Consider the following 17,035-nt stretch of genomic DNA (forward strand, 5'->3'; position numbering starts at 1 on the left):
GGGCAGGCGAGGTCTCACCGGTGGCTCAGTATGGTCGTGGTCGCGGTGGCATGGCCGGAGGAACTCGCGCTGACCGACCCGGGGGACTCAAGCCTCGTCCCGGGGGATAGCTGAAAGAAGGGGCGGCGGCCAGGAGGGTAACGATAAGTTAATCCACGGTTCATCATTCAAAACTTCAACTGACTGTCATCAGCATTCCAAAAAATTGATAATCAAGTTCGACTACATAGTTCTATCTTCATCACTCTTGATCCGTGTTCTAGCCAGCCTGAATTTTTTTTCCTGTCATCTCAATTTTGTTTGATGTAGGATCATGTCGAGCTCCGAAAGCGCGACAATCCTGTGGAGGTCTGAGGGCATGCTCCCCCACAGGAAAATTTTGAAATCTTGACCCCTTGAGTCTGACATGATATTTCCTGCATTTTGAGTGGGAAATTTTGCTGGTATACATAGTTTAATTTTATTACAGCTCTTTCTATATCTTTACATCTTGACAGAAAGACGGATGCTGGCTAGAACACTACTCTTAATCCAGAATGGCTATGATATATCTTAAAATTTGGAGTTGCATTCCAGGCAATAACCCATCCGAGGTTGGCTTCTGGTTGTCTTTACCGTCTACTTGCTCGTCCAGAACACTGGTATGTTTTTCAAAAGCAGCAGAAGCGATATGTGGTAGAATAGCTGCGTCAATTCAAGCCACGATTTGTCAACTCGAAAAGCATGTTTTAAAACTTGTTAGTAGTAATATCTTCTTACCCTTTCAGACCAAGAACTTTAGGGAAGCTTAACATACTGGAAAATACCGAGACAGATTAGACATACAGATAGCTAGGACAGTTATCCAGTCTTTCTAAAATGCTGCCGACACACAACACAATTTTCCCAGCAGTATCTCCAGCCCTTACCGTCCAGGGGGGATGTCGTAAGGCTCCCTCCGGGGCAGCGGCAACCGGTCCTCATACCCCCTACAAGAGAAAAAAAATATGTATAAAAGGAATACAAAATGTGATGGCAATGGTTTCTCAGTAGTTCTTAGTATGATCCACACACTTCCTACATTCAGAGGGGAGGTAAGATTTAGTTCACGTATGCAGAAAAAAGTACTTTGAGCTTTTTGTGTTATCATGAAGTCGAGTTTTAATCCTGATTATTGACCCAAAGACACAAGAGTAGCGCGTACTTACCTTGGGGGAGGGGTTCGTCGGCCGTACATGGGAGGGGGTGGAGTCAGACGGCGCCCCAGCGGGCTGCGACTGCGTGCCCGGTAACCAGGAGGAGGCAGGTCACGGGGGTCACGGGGCGGCGGGAGGCGGCTGGGGGTCAGCGCAAACAGGTCACGTGGTTAGACATCGTCACAAATCACCCTCCCTACACAGACCATCACTTTAACACCACCAGTCACCATTCTTCTAAACCTTTCCCTTAATGCCAAGAACAAGCTACGATTTTGAAGCCAAATTTTTGTGTTACAAACTTCCATGGACATTTCCATAAAACCTTGGTTGAGAATAATTTCCAAGCAGATCTTTCGGTGGCCACAAAAGACAGTATCAATTTGGCCAGGCAGTATCCATTAGCCAGGCAGTATCCACTGGCCACCCTTCTGTGGCTAATGGACACTCCTCTGTCTGGCCAATGGATAATACATTGCCACCATATGATCTGCTTGCAGATTAGGTTGAGAATACCTCGAGTTACACCCGTAGTATTCACAAGTAAAAATGACACAAAACAATAGGTTTGACTAAAACAACATGATGGGATACAACAGAAGCAATTTAGCCTATTGTGCTAGGTCCTAACCTGTGTTTGCTTTCGGACAGCCTGCTCAGTTGACAGGATGTCCCATGGAATAGAGAAACAGGAAGAAGACATGGTATGGTTACTGGTGCTGGTCTGGGGGGAGGGCAACTTTTTTTTACACCTACATTCAAACCCTTTCCAGTTCTTGTCTTGAAGCTACACACCCGCTGTTAACCACTTCATTTCTAAAGATTTGTGAGGTTCATGGTTATCGATTGCTTTCAGCAATACCATTTTATGTCTGTCTGTCTGCTCGGTATTACATTAGAATGGGTTTTTTTACATTTTGATAGCGAGAGTCCAATTGTTACTGACAGCATGTATTTAGCCAGAGGAAAGGCTAATTGCAAAACCCACAATGCAGACAGAAGTTACACCTTACTCAAATACCTGTAACAACCCTCACTACTTCTCTTTTAGTTTAGAAAAAAGTCAATTACGTCAGCTATGCTTTATTAATGCTTGAGAATCTTTGCTGTTCGAGCTATATTAAGCAGCCTTGAGGCATAGAGGTGGAAACTGCAAATAAGCCACACAACAGAACCTCTGTGTAACATAGAAAGGGTGAAGCGACAGGAGTGAGCATGGTATCTAGCCTGTTACACATTGCAGAAGCCCGCCTTTTCCAGTAATTTGTTTTCTTACAAAAATACCCCATGAGCAGAACTCAGGTTACATGAAGGTAAAAACTACAAAATTTCACTTGAATTTTCCCCTCACCTGAGCATCATAGTTGAGACTTAGTTTTCCATATTTCCTCAAAATACAGTAGTCCTTGAGCAGTTTATCACTATCACCATAATTTGGTATTTTATATTAAATTTGTCTTTGTGTGAAGTGATTCATTTTTTGATCACTTCACAACATCACAGACTGTTTTTGTACTTATGCACTAAAAGTTAAACAGTTTTCGGCAGTGAGAACAGACTACAGACACTGAAGAATCAAACATGAGCAAAACCCACCTCTCATAGTACCTGCCAAGATGAAAACCGAAAGAAAAACAAAGGTACAATTAGTAACAAGGCACTTACATGTCACTGAATGCTCCTGCAGTAGGATTTTTTATGTGATTTTTATTTCCTTCTTCGAAAATTAAGAGTTGGGAATCACCTTTGTTTAACACCACCACCTCATGAAATAACATCTTGCAGATGAGATCTATGCAGCTATGATGAATCTTGTGCTACTTTTACTACTTAAGTCATCACTTTCCACAAGTGATGCTTTAATACTAGACCTACCCAGTTTTTTTCAGATAAGGAGCCCATTTCACATTTCAACAGGACTGCCAAATATTCGCAGCCATCTATAGCTACTTTTAGTTTTAGGACAGGTCTTTGATAGTTAGAATGGTTACCTTCACCCCTTGTCCCTACCTTACATATCATGTTATTGTATTACAGTTATTGTATTATATTGTGACTACAGTAGAGACTGACCTGTCCCTGTATCTGTCATACACTGGGTCCATGTAGCGCATCCTGTAGTAGTAGTCTGGCGGGGGAGGGGGCAGTCTCCGCTGCATGTACTCTCCGTACCGATCCCCCCGGTCCCGGTCGTAACCGTCATCGTACGCGGGCGGGGGAGGACCACGGCCGCCACCGCCGCCGCCACCACCACTACGGGAGAGGTAAGGTCTTCAAGATATTGTTACTATTATTGGTATAATATTAGAATAGCAGTTACCATGTTTCTCTTACCTATTTATCAAATTTTATATATCCACTCTGTCACGTATTAGTTAAGAAGAGATAGAAAGTTAGATAAGTAGAACATAGAACATCATGTTACTTATTCCATTCCTCACTACATTCTGTACTCAGTGTCAATGTTTGTTTGCAACTAGCCAATTAGCCTTCGGGCAAGAACTTGCAATAAATCCATTCATTGTTACAACATTCTGCCATTGACCTGGGGTCTCAAGGTGTTTTGCTTCATAATAATTTTAGATTTGATTTTGAAAGGGGAATAACTTACTAGTATTTATTACAAGGTTTCATGGTCACTCTCTCCCTATCTGATGTTTGTGTTTATAAGGAACAGAAAATCCAAAGTAAAAGATGAGATGCCTACCCGCCCCTGCCTCTCTTGCCCCCGTCTGTAGGACAGTCTCTGGACCAGTGGCCCATTTTGCCACATCTGTAGCACTCTCCCCGGCTGCCCTGGCCGGGCTGTGTGCGCACCTTGCTCTTGGACATCTATACAGGCAACAGCAAAATGACAGGTCAAAAAAACAGTAGTTGTACATTACAACAAACATTACATCATACAGTCAGGGAGGGTGGATAAACCACTTGTTGACAAATTAATGACTTTGAAAGTTGTTGAAAGTTCAGAACAAAATGATACATGTACATCAAAAATATATACAACAAAAATTACATCATACAGGGAGGATTGAATACACCAGTTGTTTTACAACACAATCATCAGTGACTTCAAAGCAAAATGTTGGCAAGATTACCCGTCTAAAATTTTTGTACCTCAACAGTAATTCTTGTTCCCATCCATTCTGTGTTGTTCAGTGCCTTGATGGCATCGTTAGCATCCTGCTCGTTATCCATATGCTGCAGGACAAATGACAAACATGAAGTAAGACTTTCAAGTCATTAAGTTTCCTCAAAAATACTTTTGAATTTGATACAAGAAGACTGCAAGCAACAATATAATGATTACAAACCACAGCAAGACTGTTCTGTCATATTCAACATACCATATATCAACATTAAATCAGCTCTGATCTGGAATGTGAAGAACTTACCACAAAGCCGTAGTTCTTGATGATGTCACATTCGTTCACTTTGCCAAACTTTTCAAACAAGTCCTGCAGGTCCTTCTTCCGTGCAGGCTGGGGCACATTCCCCACGTATAACTTGGTCATTTCAGCTGGGAAGGTATAAAAGAAGAATTGTTTAATTCCTATGTCAAAATATCAATTTGACAAAAGTGATTGAGACCAGTGTAAGCATGGATGAATTATTCTAATCTGATCTGCTTGCAATTTTTTTAAATGTGCATGGACCAACCTATGTAACCTACAATAAGGCTATATTAGTATTATATAGAATAGTTAGTATTATTAGGTACAACCTTAATATTTGTATGTTCAAAGCTTTGCTAGGAGCCAGGGAACTTTTCAACATGGATGTCAGTAGATCTGAAATAGTCAGGGCAGAATATTTACTGCAACCAAGGTGAACTTTGAGGAAGTTTTTCCCTTGAATTTCCAGAAGATTCATCCTCTTAAATGGATCATCCTTATCTGTGCAATGTTTGCTTATATTATACATAATTGAGCAAATGAACAAATTTTGACTGAATGAGAGCAGAATTTGAATTACAAAAATATTTTTGTGGATATAATCCAGAAGAACTGTCTGTCAAGGCACAACGGTCCAACTACTTGGTCAATGATGAGACTTGAAGAGAAGGGAATCAAGAGAGGAGAGGGAGGACGAGTGTACCTTCGTGGGGATAGCAGAAGACTTATGACACAGCTTAAGATGGGAGTCATAACAATGAACGGTCTGAAGACATTATTGGACATGCTCGAGGGAGGAGGACCTAGGTGGTTGCCGGAGTCATTACTCCTTTGACGTTAGAAGAAGAAGAAGAAGAGAGCAGACATGATGATATTGATATGAGCCTGTCATTAACACATATCACAGGCAACCTCCAATCCTTGATTCTCGGGGATTATTCAGACAACATCAATATTTGCTGGTCCCGGGTAAATATTATAATATAAGACGGCGTGTGTTTGAATTTGTGTACTGTAAACATGATAGAGTAGAGCAGCTGTTGACTTTTGCACATGGGACAGTGTTGCATGCTGGGAGATCAAGGGATTACCATGTCAAAGATTCAGTCAGACGAAGCGCTGCAGTTTTGCATTTCTATATTTTTCACAACAATGCGCTTTATTCACGCCACAAGAGCATCATTCATACCAGTATAATGTACAACAACACATCTGCTCAGCTCATATACACAGGTACAACGGGGACAGAGGAACCACCCACCAGAAACGGACTGGGACGTACGAGAAAAACTCGTCTCGGATGACACAAAGACCATACACGCTACCTCTCACTTTCAGAGCCTCACCTTTGCTACTGTTCCGACCTGGGAACGGCCTACCGCGGTTAAACGACATCCTGCCTTCTGTGTGAGCGCGGAATGCTTATAAGAAATCCCCAGACTACCCCTTACGCCGCGGCCAAAAACGCGAAAATTTTTGTCGGCAAACCCTGATCCCCTCGCTTGTCTCGACAAAATGGCGGGACAGCGTAACCACGTGACACAATTTGGGTGCTAAATACACTGCTAAGCAAAAGCGCCTCTGATTGGTCTGATTTTAAAGAAAATTCTGAAACCGTTCGTGCTGACCAATCATGAATGAGGTAACAGAAAAGCAATATAGAATATACCACCTATGAGGGGTTTTTATAATTTAAAATGTTGTCTAAAATTCTTCATTTGACATTTGTAGTTCCTTATTTCCATAAAAATATGTCAAACACATCTTATATCTCTTTTTTAAAGAGCTTTTAATGTCACAGTTTGCATTGCTGTTTTGAGTACAAGGGATATTATAAAATACATTTTCCCTATAATTTGAATGTGATGTTCTAAAATGGCTGTCTGAAAACCATAGTAACCTGTGTAATCGGTGAGCGCGTATCTAATACATTTTCGCGCTCCCGTACGACAGAATCTGCCTGTACTCCACTCTGTAAAGGCAGACACTTCCGGGACAGACTCTAAGACTGACAGAAAGCTCTACTTTCCTCTGTAGGCGCAGTCATGCCGATCACCGTGAAAGATTACACCTGGGAGGAAACCGAGACTTCGGTGTTCATCACAGTCCCTCTCAAGGGGGTACAGGCGAAGAAAACAGACATATTCTCCACCGACAAGTACATCAAGGTCAACTACCCTCCCTACCTTTTCGAGGTTGACCTGTTTGCCCCCGTGGTGGACGATAAAAGTACGGCTCAGGTGGGCAATGGAACAGTCGTCTTCAAGCTCGTCAAGAAAGACCCTGGGATCTGGACACAGCTTGCAGCATCTAGTGCTGGTGACAAGAAAGCTCTGATAGAGAAGAGAGAGAAGGAGATTGAAAAGGCACAGCAGAGAGCAGAGGAACAGAAGAAAGCTGCCGCAGAACGGAAGAGGCAGGAACAGAAGTATGCACTTCGCGAGCAAATGAGACTAGAGGAAGAGGAAAGAACAAGAGTTGAAAATACGAAGAAGGCTGAGCGTGAGCTGGCAATGACTGAGCTGGAAACATGGAAAATGCAGCAAGTTCAGAATGAAATTGCTAAGAGTAACGAGGAGAAAATCAAGTTTGAAAAACTAGAGCAAAGAATCGAACTGGCTGAAGAGGAAGAAAAGAAGCCACAAGGAAAGACACATAAAACAGAGGAGATTGAACCTGCCAAAAAGAAGTCTGAAGCCACCCAAAAGAAGTCTGAACCTGCTAAAAAGAAAACAGAAGCTGATAAGAAGAAGTCTTCCATGTTTGATGATGATGACGCCAACATGCCGGCCATCAGGTCAAAAGGAAAAATCGAGGTGACCTTTACGCCAAGGGTGTTCCCAACACCTGTGAGGGAGTCCAAGCTCCACGAGGAGGAGGAATGGCTGAAGAAGCAGGCAGAAGCCATGCGGGCTGCGGAGATTGACGATCCAAACTTGAGCGAGGAAGAGAAAAACCCTCTGTGGCTGAAGGAAAAGGGAGACGGGTTCTACAAGTCTGGAAACATCCTTGCTGCCGTGAATGCATATTCACAGGCCATCCGCATGGACAGTAAGATGCCCGCTCTCTATTCCAACAGGGCGGCCTGCCATCTCCAGATCAGGAACTTTCACAAAGCTGCACAGGACAGCTCGCGGGCGCTGGAGCTGCTGACTCCTCCTGTACCTGCGAACGCAGCGGCCAGGTGTAAGGCCCACGTGAGGAGAGGCACGTCCCTCTGTGAGCTGGAGATGTACGTGGAAGGTCTGATGGACTATGAGGCAGCGCTGAAGATAGACCCCAAGAATGAAACTCTCGCACAGGATGCCGAGAGAATTCGCCAAATCATACAGGGTAGCACAGACAATAATGGTAATGATGCATTAGAGTCATTAGATTAGGACTGAAACATTTTGTTTGGTTGTTGACCCTTGTACAGATATGGTTTGTGAACCAAAATCTTTGATAAACTACCAGCAAAATAAGTTTGATTCAGATATTCAGATATCTTTTTTCTTACTTTGCAACACATTCAAAAATTTTTGACCAGTATAGAATTACATGTCAATTACACGTAATAATTAGGATGATGTTCTACATTATGGCATTCCAATGTTTTGTACGAATCCGTGTCAATAAAAGATATTCCAGCTAGTTGAAGTATTAACATTTGTTGTACGATTTCAAGTTGTGAACTACACATAATGCTTGCTAGAATTGCAGGACCTCATAGATGGCTTTACATGAGAAATGGTCTAATGAGATATCTGTTATGTATTGTATGTGACAATCAATGTGCTGCCAGAGAAATGTGTAGAAAATGTTTAGGTAAAAATTTTGTGAATGGATTTGTTTATTGGAGGATTGCTTTTCATACCAGTTTGAACATTAAAGGTAAATTTTCTCAACTCCTGAGTGATGATGTATGCCTCTTTTACAACTTTCGAGAAAGTGTTGATTTATAGAGTCTGAAAATTGATTATCGTCGGTATTCCCAACCCTATTAAAATATACCCCTTACATGAGAGTGGCACTGTCTAGAACGGCTCATTAAATTGAAGGTGAAAAGGTCTTCGTACGCACTTTTTGTTTCTTCATATTACTGAAATAAATTCTACTTTACCATAAAATCATTGAAATATTTATTACTTTGAAGAAAATTATTATATATTTTTCACTCTATAGCAGCCGTAGTAAAATTAAAGGTATTTTATTGGGCTGTGTGTCTCCTATCTTTGAAATGTAATGCCCCAAAATGGCGCGTGGTAGAGGAAGGGGAGGCCGTCGACGGGAAGATAGGCAAAAGGCGAAACAACGACAAATCAACAGGGCTCTGAAGTTGTCAGAGATCAACTCTAAAGCCAGATATCAACAGGAAGAGTATCTGCGCCGAAGGCAGCAGGCAGAAAGGTAAGGAGGGGTACAAACAGCGCCTATTTCAGAATGGGGGAGGGGGGCGTCGAAACAACATGCTCGTGCTTGCACGTGTTTCAGCCCGCATGAGAGAATTTATGGACACCGCCGATGGCCTGAACTTTGCTGAATCAATATTGTAACATGGCCAAGAAAGCTTTTCTAAAAGATAGGCATCCGTTGCCCAAATGGTACGAAGTATGCCATAAACGTAAGTTTATTATGGCTTTTATCTTGTGTACAACTACGAGTTGTTTTCAAATAATTTATGATAGCCTTTGTTTTTCCAAATTCAGCTAGTTTATGAAATGTATGAGGTATAAAAGATGGGAAAACTGAAATAATTCCTTGTTCCTACATTGTTTACAGAGACGCACTGAAGAAAGCACAAGGAGAAACAAGTCAACAACCAAGACCAGATAAGGTTAGCAGATGTAGATTCAATACATTTTGTTGTACTTTCTCTGTATAGTACATGTACTATGCAGAGAAGGTACAGAAAATCTTGTTCTGTATAACTAGAAGTAAAGCTTCATACTACAGTGGTACCATGTAAAAAGACTTATAGCAAATGGCAATATCATTATGATTTAGTAGTGCAACAAAGTAATGCACACTACCAGGACTGCCTGCCTAGCTTTGACTTGAGGTAAAAAATTTCATGACCATGATAGAAACAGAAGGCTTGTAATGGTGTCTTGCAGAATAATGAAGCATCCTCATCATCATCCAGTGAGAGTGAAGACGAGAGGCAGACACCCTACGATCTCCTGGTAACATCGCTTCAGTCAAACAGAGATCAGAGCTCCTCTGAAGACATCTCAGACTCGGAGGATGATGGTGATGATAGTGATAGTGTACAAGAGGAGGAAGATGACATTGAAAGTGATGAAGACAGTGAGCAGGAAGACATCACCAGAGATGATGGGGAAGATGTGAGTACTGACAATGAGGAGGAGGAAAGGACTATTCCTGAGGACCTAACATCTGATGAAGAAACAACAGTCAAGGGAAAGAAGAGGAAAAAAGAAGATGATGGAGTCTTAGAGCAAAGGAAGGTAAAAAGGAAACTGAAGCCAATAGAAGAACAGGACAAGAGGGAAGAGCAAGAGAAGGAAGGACAGTGGTCTTCAGATGGAGAGAGTGAGGGAGAAGATCCTGAGGATGAAAAGTCCACTACTGGAAAGGGTATGTCCCAACTTTACTATGTGGAATTGATCCAAAGAAATTTTCAAAATACATGTATTAAAAATTTTTGTCTTGCATCAATTATGATGATATCTCGCATCACTTTAAAAGTGGTCTTATCAATCTTTGGTACTAGCTATACAGTATGAGTCTAGGACTTGGCCGGGGATCAAACACATGACCTACCGAATGCAAGGTGAGCACTCTTCCTACTTTGCATTGGCTATTGCACTGGTTTTAAAATAACTTTGGTCAAAAGGAAAGAGTTACATGTACAGGTCTACATGCATGTATGCTGCACAGGGAATCATGATAAATGAGTATATATCACATTATTTTTACACTGCAGATCCTTTTTGGCATCATCTGACCACTGAGCTGCAGGAGGACCAGGTGGACAAGCTGGGGCAGCAGAGCAGCTGGGCAAGGAAGGAGGCAATGGTCAGTGTTTGATAGTTTGAATGGGAATGGTCATTAACTGACATGTAATATTCTACTCTTCTGTGCTTATTAAGTATTATGTTACATTTATGTGAAAGGTTGTGTCTGTCCTGCAGTGGAAAGCTATAGGGAGACTTGTGCATACCTACTGTCCCGAGGGTCCCAAAAGCAGCATCACTGTCAACAAGGATAGCATCAACAAAATGAATGTAAGCCTGAATGTTGACCACAGTTGTATTTCTGGTACTGTAGATGTACATACATGTATATTGAAGATATATTTTCTGTCTGATGTTTCCATGGAAATCTCATATTGTAAGATAGTAGCTGATGTAACTGATTATGCAAATAAGATCAGAAAGACACAAGAACACTGTGTGCTCCAATATAAAAATCAGATTATTCTGTGGCCATGACTTCATTTTTCAACAAATATCAGTAAAATGCTAACATAACCCTTTTTCTGCTTATATACAGGTTAAAGGACTTCTCTGTACTAACTGGAATGAAGTGAATGGAGCTGCAGCCAATCAAGAAAATGCAGAGGAGATAAAACTGTCATCAGATGGTTAGTTTCTCACAGTGTTCCTTTGTGATTTCATCTTTGTGTTCTTTTTAGCATTATTACTTTCCTGAAGATCATGTTGTTGTAAGTTTTAATATGATTTTGTTGTTTTTGTAGGTGAGTTCACAGGGAGACAGAGGGAGCTGTTTTCTCTGATGCATGGATACAAGGTAGGAGGCATTGTAGAACATCCATGATCTTTGCTGCTTTCATACACAAGTCACTGAGGAGTTCATCAAAAATTTTTCACCTATATTGTTTTCACACACAAATCCTCATTTCCACATGCAGGACGTGTACTTCTCAGAGAGAACACATCAGAATGGAGAGGAGTTGCGGAAGCTGTACTGTCTACATGCCCTGAACCATGTGCTGAAGTATGTACATAAGTTTGATGTTATGAACACTTTGTAAGTCACATTCAAGCAAGACTAGAAAATTTTACATAGTTTTGTGCCTGTTGTTCACCATGTTATGATTTTATGATTTTTTTCACAGGACTCGAAGTGTGGTGACAAGACACAATACCAAACTAAAACTTGGGGCAGAAGTTGATCCAGACTCAGAGTGAGTTTATGTTTTCATAAATGCAGTCAACAATCAAGTATGGGTAGATATGAGTAGCATACATTGTAAATGGTAGATTGTATTGGCAGAGAAAAATTCCCCTTCATTTCGTAATGCAGCATTGTAGCTATAGTTGTTTTTGTGTTGACTGATGTACCACCCTACCTGTTGTAGTGAGTTCCAGGACCAGGGCCTGACCAGACCTAAGGTCCTGCTGGTGGTCCCCTTCAGAGAAGCAGCTCTCAGAACTGTGCACATCATCACCCAGCTTATGAGGAGACCAGATGGGAAGGTAAACCTTTAATCAAACCCTCCTTTCTTTCTGTATCAGTATAACTGGTATAACCAGCCTTTGGAAAAACACACCAGCTCTGCAGGCATGTGGCACAGCAGCAATTGTTTATATTACAGTAAATGACTTGTTACACCTGTTTGTGATATATTACTTCAATCATTCCTCAAATTAGAAGCTACAATCAAACATGTCTATAGTGACCACTCAAGGGATTTTGAGAAAATGGTCACAGCAGACAGGTAGTCACTACATAGATAGGGTTGGGTCAATACAAAAATCTATCCAAGGGACTATCAGAAGGCAGCCACTTATGCAGACACTGTCATTAATACAGGTTTGCCTGTGCAGATTGCTTTTCCAACTAAATATTGTGATTGAACTACATTTTTTTGTTTCTTAAATGGATATGTAATGTTGTAACACCTTAATGAATGTACTCTTCTTTGTGCAGCCAGTAGAAGTGATGAACAAGAAGAGATTTCAGGATGAATATTCCGAGCTGGAACACGCTCCTCCAAAAGTCCCCCTGCCAGGTACGTATGAGCAGGACAAGGCTGTATAATTAATAAGCAGTAGAAAATACGGGATACTTGACAAGGATGTTTAGCATAGTGTTTCAAATACATGTACATATCATGTACAGTTCAGTGTGGTCTGCGGTGTGACATCAAAAGAATACCAAAAAACCATAATGATCTGAATGATCATGAGTACAGGTCTTCAATTTTGAACTTTTCTGATAACCATTACATCACATGTCTCACTCTCCACAGAGGATTTTGAAGCCACCTTTGCAGGAAACATTGATGACCACTTCAGGATCGGCCTGTCTGTGTCCAGACGTAACATCCGGCTCTACTCGCCATTCTACCTGTCTGACATCATCATCGCCTCTCCTCTGGGTCTCAGGACAGTCATCGGTGCAGAAGGGTAAAACTCCAGATTCTGTAGCTGTTCCCTCTCCCCACTTCACTTCTCATAGTTGTGAAGTGTTTGGATTTTTCGTTTGATAAAGCCGATGTCACACAGTCGTAAAATAGCTCTCCCTACAAGTCTGCAAGTCACCTAAAAGGACGTTTTTTGCAGCAATATAGTTGTGTCTTGACAATCACTGTGCAATTTCAGGGATAGGGCAAAATTCCAGGTTCACATTTACAGGTCACTGAAACCTGGAAATGTGCAAGGTTTTCAAGCATGTTTACATACATGTAACTCTCTGAAATTTGAGACCTTTTGGCAATCAAAAAAAAAATTGGCTAAAAAGCTGTTAACAGTGTGACACCAGTTTTAATAGTAGTGTGTGTATAGTAGTGTATATGTGACACAGGCTTTAACAGTAGAGCTATCCATGCAGACACTGTGCTAACTTTTGTCTCCCCTCCAGGGAAAAGGACAGAGACTATGACTTCCTGTCCTCCATTGAAGTTCTAATCTTGGACCAGACTGATATCTACCTCATGCAGAACTGGGAACACATACAGGTAAGCTCAGTACCAGGTCTGAAGCTGGACATTGATAGGTGGGGCATACTAGTATTTGTGTGTCTGTAGCCTTGATGCATCAAGGTGGAATGATTTTCTTTCATGTTTCATCATGTTTCAGAGTCAATAAAAAACACACTTTGTTCTGTAACCTTGTCACAGCACCTGATGCAGCACATGCACCTGCAGCCGAAGGAGACACATGGGACAGACTTCTCCAGAGTCAGGATGTGGTACCTGAATGGATGGTGAGCTTTCTGCTTGAATGACAAAAAACTTATCACACTGATGATTTTATGCTTATCAATATTGGTGAAGATAAGATAGATTGCGAACATTGAGGACAAAACAATTATACGCTGAAACCAAACTCTCTATGTGAGATGTGAAGTACCTGTATACAAAATGTGATCAGTATACAGACAACACACAGAAATGTAGATACTCTACTCTCAAGATAGACCTGATATTCCTTGATCTGTTGAAATTTTTGGTAATACAAAGGAATTCAGGTCAAACGAGAGGAATAAAAGTGATGTGAAGAAGTGCACTAGAGTATGTAACAGAATGTTTATCCATATGTATATAAATGATATTGTTCACCATGTATTTCAGGGCCAAGTACTACAGACAGACGCTGATCTTCAGCAGTATCCCCAGTCCTGAGATCAATGCCATCTTCAACAAACAATGCTACAATATCCTTATTGAAAGTTACATCATACAAACTGGTTATCTGCCACAGATTTACAAGTCTAAATCTGTTGCTTTACAGTACACATCAATCCACCCACAGCTTTTTAGTTTTGTCATGGTGAATTGTTACTGTTATGATGCTTAGATTTGTTTTAGTTTGAATGCAAGTGTTTCCAACTTTTAAGTGGGCAAGACACTACATACATTACAAATACACTGTATTTGGAAGAAAAAGAAAGGACATTTCACTGAACTACTTGCCTTAATTTTTAATCCAACATGTCCAACTTGTACAAGTTAGTTTGATGTCAAGTTGTGTAACAATAAAACTTCTAATTGTACTCCTCAGAATTTTCAGCTGAATCGCTTGGTCCAGTTGGAGAACAGTTTGTTTCATGCACGAGATAGTCTTCCACTCAGATGAACATTTGTGCTAAGTTAGTACCTTGACCGGCACACATTATGCAGGTAAGGTGCAGGTGTGCAACCCCCCCTCCCGAGGCACCATCTGCCAGGTGGCCCTGCAGCTGCCCCAGGTGTTCAGACGGGTGGAGTGCTCCTCCTTCTCACAAGCAGCCGACGAAAGGTTCAACTTCTTCGTCTCTCAGGTACACCAGTCTCTTTTGTTTGATGACAGAGTTCCATTGTAGTGGACAGGTCTGCTTTCAGATGTTGACATTGAGGTACATTTGTACATATATTGTTTTAGTGTGAGATATACAAGTGTAGAGATAAGCTTAGATAGCATGATTGTATCACACTTATAAAGATCTAAATTATTGCACACATTCTAAAGAGTGCATTTGACAGGAAGTATGATTATTTTTCTTCTGAGTTGTGTTGAATCAATGCTACATGTGATAGTATTTTTGGTACATTTGCACAGTACTTGTGCATATCAATTACATGTATACATGTAGTTGTTGTTTATTTCAATTGAGAAGATGTGTTGGTGGTGTGAAAACTAGACTCAGCATCATGGTCTACTGAGGTATCAATAGGATGAGAATCAGAATGAGTTTTTTGATTGACTGTGAATTTTCCTGCCCTCGGTAGGTCCTGCCACAGCTGAAGGATGGGAACATGCAGCGCACACTGTTCTTCATTCCCTCCTACTTTGACTTTGTGCGGATCAGAAACTACTTCAGAAAAGAGGATATCACCTTTGCGCAAATCTGCGAGTAAGTGTTAGAGTGGATGGCTGATCATCGAATCTTACACGTTTTAGATTGGAAATGGAAATGGTAAGCTATGGAAGTCTGAAGGAAGGAGGAAGATAAATGAATCCAACTTGAGGAAAAGATTGTACAGTATTATTTCAATTTATTATAAAATCTCAATTACTACAGGTTATGGAAGATTTGTTGCTTAAAAGGCATGTTGCCACCTAACATGTTTGTTTCTTCCATTTTGCCAGATATACGACCCAAGCCAACATTTCCCGTGCTCGGCAGTACTTCCAGCGGGGAGACAGGCCGTTCCTGCTGTTTACGGAAAGGTTCCACTTTTTCAGAAGGCGAGTTCTAGAATTGAGTTCAATGATATACTAGCCTACATGTATATGCACATGTCATAACTGTGTTTAAGCATAAGCTCTGTATGCATGTTTGCTTGTTTTTAAATATGTAAAATGATTCGGGCCTTCTTGCCTAAGGTAAAGAATAAATAAAACATACTAGTCCATGTGTATACCTTAATCTTTATTTCACTGTGCGAAGAAATCTCTTCTAGAAGTAGGTTTCAGAATTGTCATCTCACTTGCATACTACTCATTTTTTTTGATGAAAGCAACAGCTGGCTTGTAACTTTGTCCTTGTCCATTGTCATTATCGATTATGCCACGAAAACATCAATTGATGACTTCCTCTTTGTTAACTCCTCTTTTTCTCCAAGTCTCTGCAGTGATTTTAACTCCCTTTGTTTGACGATTCACCCCACAGGTACAGGATAAAGGGCATCCACAGCCTGGTGTTCTACGAGCTCCCGCTCTTCCCACACTTCTACAGCGAGCTGTGCAACATGCTGGAGCTCGGTGGTGGGGAGGGGGGCGCCGCTGACAGGACCTGCACGGTGCTGTACACCAAGTACGACGCTCAGAGGCTGGCCGCTGTGGTGGGGGCCGGCAGGTGTGGCCACATGGTCACCTCCAGCAAGAGTGTCCACATGTTTGTAACGGGGGAGCAAGGGTAAATATGGGAGGGGGGGCACACTCAATGTTAGACTTTTATATATGGGTCCAATCAGGGCTCTTGCCAGCACCCGTTTTTCTGTCAATTGCAGGAACTTTATTTGTGGCGTGTGATGGAAAGATTTTTAAACCAATCCGTCAACCTTGATGGACACAATTGACAAAAATCTTGGATAAAAATATAAGAAACATCCAAGGACAAACCTCTCCCTCCCCCAGACCCCCCCAGATTGGGAGCACTTTCTCCCCAGATCTAATCATGAACCTGGGCTGACAGAAAATAAATGAAGCTGTTTTAGATATGCTTCCTCAGCAGCTATTTGATTGCCCTTAGTTTCTACAGCTTTTTTTCATCATAAAAAGCAAAATACCTCTTTTCTTTCTACAAAATGTACCAACTAGTCTGTTATTCTTCATGCCTGTTTATTTTATACCAATGTGTATGAACATTATTGTCTCAAATATTTCATGAAAATATTATTGCGTACATCTCTAGATCTTTTTGAAGATACATATATTTTTTAAGAACTAATTGATTAATACAATTCGTTTGTTCCATTTTATGCCTTTTGGCATATCAGCAATTTCATGTTAGTCAATAATTAAACATTTATGGATAAGAGAAAAGTGCATGATAAATTATTTCTATCAT

At 41.1% G+C, this 17,035-nt stretch overlaps 3 protein-coding genes across 5 annotated transcripts; 2 read left to right on the forward strand and 1 right to left on the reverse strand.

Annotated features, from left to right (window-relative positions):
• On the reverse strand, positions 1 to 6,117 carry LOC109472233 (RNA-binding protein 4-like). 3 transcript variants are annotated; one of them, XM_019771860.1, is made up of 10 exons: positions 5,917 to 6,117; positions 4,571 to 4,695; positions 4,293 to 4,376; positions 3,883 to 4,007; positions 3,249 to 3,446; positions 2,772 to 2,783; positions 1,807 to 1,827; positions 1,188 to 1,316; positions 909 to 968; positions 7 to 110 (listed from the first exon to the last, which is right to left on the reverse strand). In XM_019771860.1, exons 1-10 carry the CDS (start codon positions 5,963 to 5,965, stop codon positions 26 to 28), a joined length of 888 nt encoding a protein of 295 aa, XP_019627419.1. In that variant the 5' UTR covers positions 5,966 to 6,117; the 3' UTR covers positions 7 to 25. The 3 variants fall into 3 exon arrangements, with proteins under 3 accessions (XP_019627420.1, XP_019627419.1, XP_019627422.1); XM_019771861.1 differs by lacking the exon at positions 1,807 to 1,827 and having other exon boundaries at positions 1 to 110; positions 3,249 to 3,428; XM_019771863.1 differs by lacking the exons at positions 1,807 to 1,827; positions 2,772 to 2,783 and having other exon boundaries at positions 3,249 to 3,428.
• Positions 6,118 to 6,417: 300 nt separating this feature from the next.
• LOC109472231 (dyslexia susceptibility 1 candidate gene 1 protein homolog) lies at positions 6,418 to 8,476 on the forward strand. The gene has a single exon (XM_019771858.1). It carries the CDS (start codon positions 6,616 to 6,618, stop codon positions 7,948 to 7,950), a length of 1,335 nt encoding a protein of 444 aa, XP_019627417.1. The 5' UTR covers positions 6,418 to 6,615; the 3' UTR covers positions 7,951 to 8,476.
• Positions 8,477 to 8,790: 314 nt separating this feature from the next.
• On the forward strand, positions 8,791 to 17,010 carry LOC109472311 (digestive organ expansion factor homolog). Its single transcript, XM_019771997.1, has 19 exons — positions 8,791 to 8,959; positions 9,332 to 9,386; positions 9,667 to 10,150; positions 10,500 to 10,591; positions 10,708 to 10,800; positions 11,069 to 11,159; positions 11,274 to 11,326; positions 11,448 to 11,533; positions 11,655 to 11,723; positions 11,898 to 12,015; positions 12,470 to 12,551; positions 12,792 to 12,948; positions 13,403 to 13,499; positions 13,662 to 13,747; positions 14,115 to 14,197; positions 14,655 to 14,803; positions 15,252 to 15,376; positions 15,613 to 15,711; positions 16,136 to 17,010. Exons 1-19 carry the CDS (start codon positions 8,805 to 8,807, stop codon positions 16,383 to 16,385), a joined length of 2,424 nt encoding a protein of 807 aa, XP_019627556.1. The 5' UTR covers positions 8,791 to 8,804; the 3' UTR covers positions 16,386 to 17,010.
• Positions 17,011 to 17,035: the final 25 nt, after the last annotated feature.

Source organism: Branchiostoma belcheri, unplaced genomic scaffold (genome assembly GCF_001625305.1).
Source record: "Branchiostoma belcheri isolate BF01 breed outbred unplaced genomic scaffold, Haploidv18h27 scaffold27, whole genome shotgun sequence".
NCBI classification, from domain to species: domain Eukaryota; kingdom Metazoa; phylum Chordata; class Leptocardii; order Amphioxiformes; family Branchiostomatidae; genus Branchiostoma; species Branchiostoma belcheri.